The sequence below is a fragment of the Schistocerca serialis genome, chromosome 2 (genome assembly GCF_023864345.2).
Source record: "Schistocerca serialis cubense isolate TAMUIC-IGC-003099 chromosome 2, iqSchSeri2.2, whole genome shotgun sequence".
Lineage (NCBI taxonomy): Eukaryota > Metazoa > Arthropoda > Insecta > Orthoptera > Acrididae > Schistocerca > Schistocerca serialis.
Window position 1 is genome coordinate 536,939,258 of NC_064639.1, and position 13,294 is coordinate 536,952,551.

Genomic DNA, 13,294 nt, shown 5'->3' on the forward strand with positions numbered 1-13,294 from the left:
GCAGTGACTTGGTTTTGTAGTGTCGATGAAGTTAATCAATTTTGATGATTGCAACAGTGTCTTTTGTGTTTGTGAGAACGTGAATATCTTTCTGGTACTGCTTTTACCCACTATAAACTCTTTTTTTGCTTGTGACTGGGTTCATTGCACTTCCGTAGAAAAAAAGTATAGGCTGAGTTTTTCCACTAAAACTGTCTACCTTTTTTCAAAATGTTTCACATTTTTGTGCCTAATTACGCTGGCGACCGTATTCTATTTCATTTGAGTAAGTTTGACTAGTTAAAACAGTTTCTAAATTAGATCTGTTACTGTTTGTGTGCTTTTGTAAAATTTAATTTCATGTCCGATAGGCAAAAACCGTTTAGGCATTTCACGGTCATATCTACAAAAATCCTTGCAGAGGTTAACATGGTACTGTTCCTAAATGCCATAATTGTTGAGCAATATATTTCGGTACATAAACGAGAGGCAGTTAGTGTTATAAGTCCTCCTGTTGTCATATGAAATCGCATCCCAGACCGTAACTCCAGAAGCAGGTCTCGTGTGTCTGCCACGCAGGCATGGTGGGTGCAGGTCGTGAACTGACTACCACCTAACCGACACACGGTCATCACTGACACCGAGGTAGAACCAGCTTTCATCAGAAAACATAACAGACCTCCGCCCTTCCTTCTAATGAGCTCTCGCTTGACCAATGAAGTTGCAAACGGCAGTGGTTTGGCGTCTGTGGAATGCACGCTACAGAGCGTCTGGCTCGGAACTGTCTTTGAAGTACCCGATTCGTAACAGTTCAGTGGCTACATTCCTGGTAAGCATTTCTGCAATATCGCAGAAGGAACATCCAGCTTCTTGTAGTCCTATTACATGGCCTTGTTCAACTCAGTGAGGTGTTGATAATAAATAGCATCTTTGTTTTCTTAATGGCATTCTTGACTATCATTAGCTCACCGCTTCCAGTCTGAAAGCTAACTAGCGCTCACGACCGTTACAGCGTGTACTTAAAGCAAACCTGATTTGCTTCCTCATAGAAGAGCTACTAGCGACTGGCGCGGAAGCTGAACAGACATCTTTCAGATGTAGAAACACGCCTACCAACTTCAGTTTACGTCGCACAACTCCTTCTTTGTGTTGCGATTTATTTTTTCCAGCAATGTATGTACCGCACTTGAACATGACCGTCCCTATAACGAGCATTCACGAATCCATATCCCTTCCATGTCAAAACATTTGTATCACTGCAGCCGGTCGGTACGAGTAGCGCACACCCTCTCATCCTTTAACCCCGCAATGGCAGCGCTACTTACGCCACTGAGGTAAGCGGACAACTATACTTAGCTCACGGCCCAGTTCACCAATGTCAATTAAAATTCAGCACTTCTTAAAACATTACTGTCTCTGTAACTATTTTTGTTTGTTACTGAGCTCTAGGACTACACTCTTAAGAAACTCTTGACATCAGTTGACGTTTCTGGATTAGGCTGTCAGTTGCTAGGTGTATATTATTATAAAAATACGACAGAGAACTGCGAGCCGCAGCTTGACGCCCACTGAATTCTGGAGCCACGTCGGACTGTTAAAAGAGGCCAAATTGCTAGCGCCGGCCTTGTTGGAGATTTCGTGAGAACTGTAGCAAATCATCTATAAAAGTATCTAGAGCTGTTGTAGACAGTGTCATGACGTGATACAATGTGCCCTGGCGAATTTCGTCTGCCAAACACAAGAGTGATAGAAAATCTAAATACACTCACAGAGTATATTAGTTGGCAAATAACAGCGAGCGGGCTGGGCTGCTGCCGCCTGCAATGCACCAACGGAAGCCTGGCTGACACCGCGCGCTCCCGCTATCTCGTCGCTTGCATTGCACAAAGAGTAGCGTCCCTTCCACTTAAGCAGGAAACTCGCCTATTTCAAGAAGATGTACAACACCTGCTCTGCTTAAAATTTGAGACTTTTGACATACTTATACACTGAAGTGTCAAGTAATTGGATACCTCCTAATATCGTGACGGACTTCCTTTTGCCCAGCATAGTGCACCAACTCGACGTGGCATGGAGTCAACGAGTCTTGGAAGTCCCCTGCAGAAATACTGTCCACGCTGCCTCTATAGCCGTCCATAATTGCGAAAGTGTTGGCAGTACAGGATTTTGTGCACGAACTGACCTCTCGACTATGTGCCATTAGTGTTCGCTGGGATTCATGTCGGGCGACCTGGAGGACCAAACCATTCGCTCGAATTGTCCAGAATATTCTTCAAACCAGGAGCGAACAAGTATGCCAGGTGACATGGCGCATTGTCATCCACAAAAATTCAATCGTTGTTTGGGAACATGAAGTCCACGAATAACTGCAAATGGCCTCCAAGTAGCCAAACATAACAATTTCGAGTCAATAATCGGTTCAGTTGGACCAGAGGACCCAGTCCGTCCCATGTAAACACAACCGTTACCATTACGAAGCCACTACCAACTTGCACAATGCCTTGTTGACAACTTGGGTCCATGGCAGCAAGACTTCGTGGGGTCTGCGCCACACGCGAACCCTACTGTCAGCTGTTACCAAATGAAACCGGGGCTTACTTGACCAGGCCACGGTTTACCAGTCAAATAGGGTCCATCCGACATGGTCACGAGCCCAGGAGAGCAGCTGCAGGCGATGTCGTGCTGTTAGCAAAGGCACTCTCGTCGGTCGTCTGCTGGCATAACCCATTAACGACTAATTTCGCCGCACTGTCCTAACGAATACGTTCGTCGAACGTCCCACATTGATTTCTGCAGTTATTTCACACAGTGCTGCTTCTCTGTTAGCACTGACAACTATAATCATACGTCGCTGCTCTCGCTCGTTAAGTGAAGGCTGTTCACCAGGGCGTTCTCCGTGGTGAGAGATAATGGCTGAAATTTGGCATTCTCGGCACACTCTTGACACTGTGGATCTCGAAATATTGAATTCTCTAACGATTTATGGAATGGAATTTCCTATGCATCTAGTTCCCACTACTATTCTGCTTTCAAAGCCTGTTAATTTCCGTCGCGAGGCCATAATCACGTAGAAGACCTTTTCACATGAATCACCTGAGCACAAATGACAGTTCCGCCGATGCACTGCGCTTTTATACCTTGTGTACGCGATACTAGCGCCATCTGTGCATGTGCATTTCGCTACTCCACGACTCCCTCAGAGTAGACGTTGTAGATAGCCATACGATGAAAGTATTTAATTTTTTGTTTTTTATAGCGAACGGACAGTTTAGGATTCATTCTTGTTGCTAACTTCACATTGATAAAAGTCAAAAATTGATTTGGGGGGGGGGGGGGGGTTACGAAACTTGCGCACATCAGACGAAAGCGATACCAAACTTTGGAAAGATCTGTTTCCGAAGGAGGTACTTTCATAATCAAGGAAAAAGGACAACGTAATTCGATGAATTCTATAGTTTTCTAGATAGGACATGTTAAGTCTAAAACTGTTTCCCGAACTGAAAACAGGACTTCAGCACTAAGTGAAATAAGGAACGAATTTTTAAAATTCTTAGCAGTACTATAAGCCTCTACAAAAAATAATAAATGAAAAGCACCAGTTTGCTTTTGTTCTACAATATTACTTTTATTGCTAACCGGTTTTCGACTTACAAGGCCATCTTAAGACATTTACTGAGTATTATCACCAAAGAAGTTAAATGTTAGCAGACAACATTCGAAGAGAAGTAACACATCTAGAGTGAAGTAGAAACATACAGTGAGTAACATCTTTGCAATGAAATGGTAAAAACTGAACAGTACATAAATAACAATGGGGTTGCCAGGAAAATCTTTAGCACAAAATAGGAATAGCATGCCTACATAACAGTTTCTATTAATAAACAAAACTAATAAAATAAGATAAAATTAGTACTAGACAAGGCTGCATCAAGAGGTATGAAACATGGAGAGTGATACACAACCAATTAAAAAAGAAGAGACAGTTGTCAATGTAAATACAGAATACATGAGGGACTTAAGAAATATCAATAAGATAAACAGAAATTAATAAATGCAGGAAAATTGAGGTGTTTGAGGGAACCTACAGTTTGAGAATGTGGTGGTACTGCATTTTAACATTAACATTATAATCAAAGCAGTGGCTGTGTACCAGTTTTCATTAAATAAATGAGCAAAGTAAAATGTGAACACTATTTGATGAGACAACTACAAGGGGAGCTAAACATGGACAGTAATACAAGTACAAGTTAAAAGGAAACCCTTAACTATTGAGACTACAGCCTATGTGGAATACAAAGACAACTGCAACAAATAAAACAACTTAATCACTACAGGAAAATGGGAATATGTAGGAAGAGAGAGTGTGGGAAGTAATGAACAACAAAGATGATTATATGAAGTTCAGGAGAGGGGAAGTGTTGAGTTGTGTCTGGTCATTTAGGATGAGATCTGGACTGTGAGCAAGATGTTTGTTAATTTCCAGGGCTTCCAGCAGGTTGAGTTTATGGCCTTTGTTTGCTAAGTGAAGTACATGGGACACTGGCTGGTAGTTGTGACCCTCACTCAGTACATGCTCAACAAAAGCAGAGTCTGAATTCTGCAACTTCCAGCTGCGTTCATGTTCAGCCAGCCAAGTTGATATGTCTCTGCCTGACTGACCAATGTAAAATTTTTCACAATCAGAACAGGTGATTATGTATACCCCACTGTTGGCTAATAACTGGATCTTGTCTTTGCTCTTAAAAACACACTGGGCTGTAGTGTTCCTGACATAGTAGGAAACTCTATACTTGCAGGATGTCAGTGCTTTGGCTACAGTCTGTGATACCTGACCTAGAAATGGTAGAGTACACCATTTCTTGCAGACAGTGGATGGGGAAGCAGGTGGGGCATAGAGGAGGGGTTTTTGTTTCCTGTGTAAGATGTGGTCAATAAGAACTGGATTGTAGCCATTGGCTGTGGCAATGAATTTTATTGTATCTAACTCTGCGTTAAAAATCATCTCTGGACATGGGGATAGATATGCGACAGTGTACCATTGAGTGGAAAGCTGCATGTTTGTGAGCTATGGGGTGTTGTGAGCAAGAATGTATTACTGTGTATGTAGTTGTTATTCTGTAAATTTTGAAACAATGTGTATGTGTACTGATGTCGATGGTGAGATCTACGAAGTTTATGGATTTGTTGCCAATTTCCATAGTGAACTGGATATTTATATGTTGACTGTTTAGGTTTTTCAAGAATGTGTTGAGTTGTCTTGTAGTACCAGTCCACATACACAGGACATCATCTACATATCTAAACCAGTATTTGATGTTTGCACTCAAAGGTTCTGTTTTTAGAAAATTTTGTTCAAAATGGTCCATAAATATTTCAGCCAACAGTGTACTAAGAGGGGAACCCATAGCTAAGCCATCTAACTGTTTATAAAGAGTGCCTTGGAATAGGAAGATTCTGTTAATACTCTACAAAAAATGTTAATCTCAGATTTTTTTATACGAATTTTGTAGGAAATATAGAGTTTTAAGCAATTTACTGTCGCCACAGGAAGCGGAGAACTGTGCATACACTACTTGCTGCAACGTCGCAGTTTGGGACTTTAGCGTCAAATGCCAACTGATTTAAATTTGGCTATAAATGGTGCTACTTCTTCTAACAAGCAAATTAGACGTGACTGCTACTTTCACACCAGGCGAATACAAAGAAGAGCTTCAGTTACACACGGATCAAAAACTTGCACTATCGACAAATGTAAACACGTAATGCTGTCAGAGGGGTCTAACAAATTCTGTTATCTTTCCAGGATAGATTTATACACGGCGTGCTTCAGGAGAAGGGCACACACTGAACTGCGACGAATGGTAGAGGCTTTGCAGTTATTTGGACGCTCATAGGCGGTTTCCATTAGGCCCTACTGATACACTGAAAGGAAAGGTAGGTGGTAATGTTTATCAGGTCATTTAACGTGAGCACTGAGCAGGTATTGTCTCTAGCAGTAGATATTCCAAGACGATAATGCCCCTATCCAAGGATATGATTACGTCCAATTTTGGTCCAAGAACGTAAAAACGAAATAACGACCTATTCTCTCGTCTCCTTGAGAGGCTTGTATATTGTCGAGTCATTGTAGTCTACATTCGAAAAACAGATAAGAGTATATTGCCCTCTTTCAACATTCATAAAAGAACTGAAAGTTTTCTGCCTGAATAGTAAACATTCCCCATTAGTATAATTCAGGATTTAAATCCGTGGATGATATTATTTTCTCCATTCTCTGTACAGTGAGAGTCTGCTTTTTCACGCAGATTCTCTACCATATAAAAAGAAACCATTCCTCCAACTGCTGATGTAAGAATACTGGACTGTGTCTGACAACGACTATAACTTTTTGTAACACCCAAAGAAATAGATCTCAAATTAAATTTTCCTTGAGAGATTTAAATCTATAATTTATCTACGATAACGTTGGAAGCTGAAGAAGTGAATTAAAATTTGTGCTTCGACCACGACTCGAACCCGGATCTCGTGCAGTTATGTTGACCATAATGCTGCGGTGTAATGGTCAGCATATCTGCCTAGTAAGCAAGAAGAGCCGGGTTCGAGTCACAGCCGCAGCGCAAATTTTAATTCATTTCTTCAGCTTCCAGCGTTATCGTATCTAAAGAAATAGCTCACATTACTGTGATTCAGAGCTGATATCTAACATCAGTTAATTATTGCTCCAAGAGAAATGCTACTGAATTTTGGTACTACAGAAGAGAAATTGTTGTAGCAATACTGAAAAGCACAAGGAAACCAAGGCCGATTTCAACTATATCTGTACTTCGCAAGCTGCCGGACGGTTTGCGGTGATAGAAGGCCGCTAAAGTGTACTAGAACGCAACTGTTCTTTGAATGTTCTCTAGCTCTCTTGCGTTAATTCAACTTGAGGCGCTTCAGTCTGGAAGCGCGTGACCGCTACGGTCGTAAGTTCGAATCCTGCCTCGGGCACGGATGTGTGTGATGTCCTTAGGTTAGTTAGGTTTAAGTAGTTCTAAGTTCTAGGGGACTGATGACCTCAGATGTTAAGTCCCATAGTGCTCAGAGCCATTTGAACCATTTGTCTTCTCCATGATTTGATTACGAGTAGTAGAACACAGAGAAGATCCAAAGGAGAGCGGCGTGTTTCGCCACGGGTTCGTTTATAGTAGTAGGCGCGAAAACGTTAAGGAGATAATAAAAGTTCCATTGGCAGACAGTATACAAAGTGTCCGAGGAGGCATGTTCAGTATTCAGAGATATGGCAGGAACGATGATTCGAAGAAAAAAGTCTAGTTAACATGGGCTCTAAAATGCATGCCTTGAGAGCTGTGAGCACTACATCTTCGCTACTGTGAAACAAATCTCTTCTACTGGACAAAATGCTATAGCTCTTTCCTTCGAACAATCGTTCCTCGGCGTCGAACCAAGGATTTTGGTCGGTGTCTGGTGGGAGTGGGGTGGATAGAGGCGTATAGAGATAACAGAAATTTTGTATCACGGCACCGACTCCAAATTCTCTGGAGCTGTGGCCGTAGGACTGCAGCCCGAATGAAGTATAGTAATCGTGTGGTCCGCGGTTGTCAGGTGCATTTTATAAAGACATGCATGTAACAGTCGAATCCAAAAACGTCAACTGCTTAAGAGTGTCGTTTTCCTGCTGAGTAATGAACAAAAACACTTACAGAGACAGTAACATTTTATGATGCGCTTCATTTTAATTGATGTTGTTGAATTCGGTCGTGAGCTAAGAAAGTTGGCCGCCTACCTCAGGGGCAGAGGGTTAAGTATCGCGGCCATTGCGGGGTTACAGGATGTGAGAGAGGGAATATTCTACTGTTTGTCTTCCAGTGCTGACAACTAACGGGCATCCGCGACTCGCACCGACCAACTGCTTTGGTATAAATTTTGACAGGGATGTTTACACATGGATTCGTGGATGCGCGTTATAGAGACCGTCATCTTCACACGCGCTGCATATTTGTAGCAACGAATAAGAAATTAAATTAACGCTATTGTAATACATCCTAAATCGTCACCTTTTATTTTTTATTTAATTAATGTTTAAAATGATCCAGTACAAGGAAAATACAATTTGTTTCTGAACGTATTTGGTGATATTTTGCTGTAGTGTAAACCGTGAAGAAACCAGAGAACACTTATGATCATAGTGAACATTTATACTTAAAAAAATTTCTAGAAATCAGTAAAACGGGGGTTTCAGAAAGCTGAGACAAATGATAAAGGTTACTTCACTTGTCTTCTGCCTGCCTTCTCATCTTTCTGCTGTATGATCTTATATTGACAACATGTACCTGCAAGTGTAGCCCGTCCGTATTTGCTGGCTTAATAATTACTTTATTTATTAAACTTAACTGTGTTAATTATTTAAAAGTGATTACTATCCTATCTGTCTTGCATAAAAATAACTTATATTGTATTTTGAATGTTTTTCAGCGGCCAAGTTGGAGGTCGATCGTTCGAAGGTGAACTATCGAACACCTCTCGTGTTCTTCCGTTCAACTGCTCTGTAACAAGCTAGAAACCCCCTGCCCGGCCGAGATATTTTTATTACCTTACGTAACACTTTCTCGCAAGAATCCTACAGGTCTGATCGTCATCCGCCGTCGGTAACGACGCCAACCAACCTACTCAGTGGCTTGACAGAGCCCTCGCTTATAAGGAATAAGATGATGGATTAATGCAAATACAAATTCAGTCAAAACTACACAATTTACCAGCCTGCTGCACCGCACAGTACCTTAAAAGGGAAATTGTTGCCTACCATCGCTGTGACTTTTCTTCTTGTCGCGACAATTAACCTACGTAAAATCATATATTTCATGAAATGCTGTCTGATGATGCCCTCTGAGAAATTTTCAATTAAATGTCTTACTAATACAAGTACAACTGCTGATATTAGTCAATTAATCATCCGTTCACACAGACAATACAATGTCGCTTCATCAGACAACTTTGAGGGCGCCAAAATTGGCAGCAATCTGAAACTGAATACTGCTCCGAATGGTGACGACTTCTAACGATAAGTACTACAACTTCATTTGAGTTACCAGATAATAATAATAATAGGATAGGTGGGTACATACGCAACCCGAGGTACCCCCGCCGCACAATATCAGTAATAGCCTTTTAACAAAAAAATTTGTTGGTCACTGCTGTAGAGTGGAAGAGAATATTTTCTTAGTTATAATACCAACTATAATAGCAATAAAATTTTCGAGAGCGTTAAATCTGAAAGCCATGTTGCAAAGAATCTTTCTCTCTTTCTCTTTTGATTTAGAGTAAAGGTGTAATTCTTGGTGGGGAGGCGGGTGGGAGGGGGGGACGGGGGCTGCAACCACATAGCCTCCCCTCCCCTCCCCTCCCCTCCCCTCCCCCCCCCCCCCCCCCCCCCCCCCCCCCACGTCCACGGATTCGCATTCTGTCACATCACTGAATACTGACCATTCCTACTGGGATACCCAGCATAAAAGTGTGTGCAAACCGGAGATGCTGAATGTTAAATTTCTGACGGCATACGATCCAAGGAGAGTCACTAAATACATTACTTCCTCGGATAAGCGTCTCTCGAAATAACCTTAAACACTTACGGTAGACACCACTAGTTAGACTGTATTACTTGTTTTTTATATGGTCTGTACCCTAGAAGCTAATGAAGGTCACGTTTCACAGTTATTATTATTACTATTCACAGTACATTAACATTTTTCCCTTTATTTTGTAAACAGTTTGCTGTCCTGGCCCGGGTCGCCAATCGTTTGGTAAAACAATATCTGGTATTTTCGTCCAATGACGCGCATCGCAGTACCTTTTCTTTATGTTGAGGGCCAGCTTCCACGTTTAGTACTAGCCACCGACAATCTGCACGTGTTTCTTTATTTTGCTACAATTGTCTAACGATGTGACATCTCTGAATACAGCCGTGCGGTCTAAGGGCGTCATGTCACGGTTTCGCGCAGCTCCTCCCGTCGGAAGTTCGAGTCTTCCCTCGGGCATGGGTGTGTGTTTGTGTGTTATCCTTAGCATAAGTTAGTTTAAATTACATTAAGTAGTGCATGAGCCTAGGGAACGATGATCTCAGCAGTTTGGTCCCATAGTCCTTACCACAAATTTCCAATTTCTATCAATGCAAGTGCGACGTCTTCGGAGAGCCTCAGACAGCTAGCAACGTTGACACCCAAAGGAATTTTTTGTATTGAACAGTCTTTTTCAAACAAATCTCAAATCTACTCCGATGTTTCTTAGTAGTTATTTTATTTCCTAGTCGACGATTCGGAAGTGTATAGAATGTTTCCCGGAAGTCGAGAAACAAAGGGGTGCTCTGAGCACTGCGGGACTTAACTTCTGAGGTCATCAGTCCCCCAGAACTTAGAACTACTTACACCTAACTAACCTAAGGACATCACACACATCCATGCCCGAGGCAGGATTCGGACCTGCGACCATAGTGGTCGCACAGCTCCAGACTGTAGTCGAGAAACATGGCATCAATCTGTACTGCAGTATTTACGGTGTTTTGAATCTCGCGAATGGCAGAGGAATCAGATTCATGTAACTGGTGCTTTTCCTCTAGAACAGGGGTTCCCAAACTTTTCCTCTGAGGAAACACTGAGAATCCTGCTACTTTGATGGAACACCTTGTTTATTTTGAAGATGAGTAAAATATTAAAAAATGAAAAAAATCTTGTTTTATTCAACGATTGCTTCAATTTTAAATAACGATTAATAGCACAGAGGTCATAACGATTTTTAAAAAATTAATAGCGTCAGAACATCGGAAAAAGAAAAACGCCATGTTCTTAACAGCTTTTCGTGGAGCACTTATACACTTTCCGTGGAACACCAGTTTCCGCGGAAAACAATTTGGGAGACCAATTTGGGAGTTTCAAACAAATCATAAACCAAATTAACTTCAGTGAAGTGGAATGTTGCTGTTATTTGAAGAACAGGATAAATTCACAGAATAATTCGTTTATAGCCGTATTCAGTTTCAAACAAATCATACATCAAATTAACGTCAATGAGGCGGAACTTTCCTGTTATTGAAGAACACGATAAATTTACAGAATAATTCGATTATAACCGTATTCTTTACGTGTAAACAAACGATATTGTAATTTTACTGAAAACTTCCGTCAGCCACTTGACTACAGATACTTTCTCAAAGTGCGCGCCGTTGCGTGTACTTACGGAGATAATTGTCATCTGAACAGCCGAGAGCTCACAGCATCGGCAGAACGTTTGCGTCCAGCTCGGCTTCTCCCCAGCTACTGACAACACAAGGGCTGACGACAGACCAGGCCAGACACGGGGAGCGGACAGAGAACCCGCGCATGCGCAGTTGCAGCAGGGCAGCTTATGGACATGCCTCCTCTTCGAGGGTGACTTCTAATTATTTCCTCTGCTCCACATCATTCCTGATATCGATGGAGTAGTACCGGTGCAGAAGGATCATATCAGTCTCTTACAGGAATTTTTTCTGGTTTCCGTAATACAGTCCTGCAGACCTAAAGCAAACATAAATTGGTAGTATTGGTGACTATGCCATTCAGTTCAACGCGTTACAGTCTCACAATTAACTGCAACTACAGTTTTCCTGATGAAATATGATTTTATCAACTTAGGTTTGTCGCTAACAATGCATAAGCAGCAGCCATTATATAAAAAAAAAGAAAAGAAATAATTACATAAGGATGTGCCCGCAAAACAGGCATTGTTCGTCTGATTTGTGTAAACTGAGTGAATGTTATTGCTCCTTCCTAAAAAAAAATCATTACAAATTAACTGCAACTACAGTTTTTCTGATGAAATATGACGTTATCGGCAGGAGAATTCAACTTAGGTTTGTCGCTAACAATGCATAAGCGGAAAACATTATATTAAAATAAAACAAAAGTTATCATTACGTAAGGACGTGCCCGCAAAACAGGCATTGTTCATCTGATTTGTGTGAACTGAATTAATGTTATTGCTCCTTCCTCACAAAATATATAAAGTGATACAGATAGTGCTGCTACATGTGCATGTACATAGTAGAAGCTAGGCTATTTACAGGTTAGAGAAATTTATGCACTTTCAAGTCTCCCTTTGATAATGGAGTTATTAAACTTCCAGGCACTTTAAAACTGTGCGCCTGACCGAGACTCGAACTCGGAATTAAAGCTGTGAGGACGGGGCGTGAGTCGTGCTTGGGTAGCTCAGTTGGTAGAGCACTTGCCCGCGAAAGGCAAAGGTCCCGAGTTCGAGTCTCGGTCCGGCACACAGTTTTAATCTGCCAGGAAGTTTCATATCAGCGCAGACTCCGCTGTAGAGTGAAAATTTTATTCTAGAATGAAGTTATTGGTTACTGGAATTAAGAGGTTTTCACTGCCTATCATCGACAAGTGAGTTACTATACTGCGACATCTGTGTAAGAACCACAGCTTAAGTAGAGTACTCGTTCTTATTCAAAAATTAATATCACGTGCGTCAGTGATAGTCTGCGCTTGGACCAATATTTTTTGGGTCTAGACTGTGTTGTCACAAAAAGTTACATCATATGACGCCAAAGAATGAAATACACAATGAAAACAATAATAACAAATATGTATCATAAGAACTTGCTTTATCTACTTTAAAAAGAACGAAAATATCTCTGAAAAGAGTACAATATTTGCTCAATAGCTTTAATTTAACAGGGGCAGATAGGAAAGCCTTTCGAATATTGGGCTTACAAAGAAGATTTACAAACAGAGGGCTACATGTGGGTATCACAACCGGCATTGTGTGTAAATTTGTCCACACGTACACTGCCGTCGTAATTAAGAGACCACAGTGGCTCCCTCTTACACAGTAAAATTTTGCTCGAGTGTTATCAATGGGCCGATGCATTGAAGAAATTTATCCAGTGGTTACGCCGACTAAGTTGGCATCGGTATTACAACACTTAAGAAACGCAAGGCTTCCGGTTCACATCAAATACCAGTCAGATTCCTTTCTGAGCATGTTGATACTGGCTCCGTACTTAACCGTTCGCTCGCAGAAAGATACATACCCAAAGACTGGAAAGTTGCACGAATCACACCAATACCCAAGAAAGGAACCAGGAGTAATTCACTGAATTACAGACCCATTTGACTAACATCCATTTGCGGTAGGATTTTGGAATATATACTGTGCTCGAATGTTACAAATCACCTCCAAGAAAACGCTTTATTGACAATAGCTAACACGGTTTCAGAAATTATCGTTCTTTTGAAACACAATTAGCCCTTTATTCTCACGAAGTAATGAGTGC

The 13,294-nt window shown here is 41.3% G+C and overlaps 1 protein-coding gene across 1 annotated transcript in view; it reads right to left on the reverse strand.

The window, feature by feature from the left end:
- Positions 1–11,272, reverse strand: part of LOC126456184 (insulin-like growth factor-binding protein complex acid labile subunit) — a 225,371-nt gene extending 214,099 nt beyond the window's left edge. The window contains exon 1 of the mRNA XM_050091937.1: positions 11,209–11,272. Within this exon, the coding sequence (XP_049947894.1) occupies positions 11,209–11,223 (15 nt within the window). The 5' untranslated portion in view covers positions 11,224–11,272. The remainder of the gene's footprint in view (positions 1–11,208) is intronic.
- Between the last annotated feature and the right edge of the window lie 2,022 nt (positions 11,273–13,294).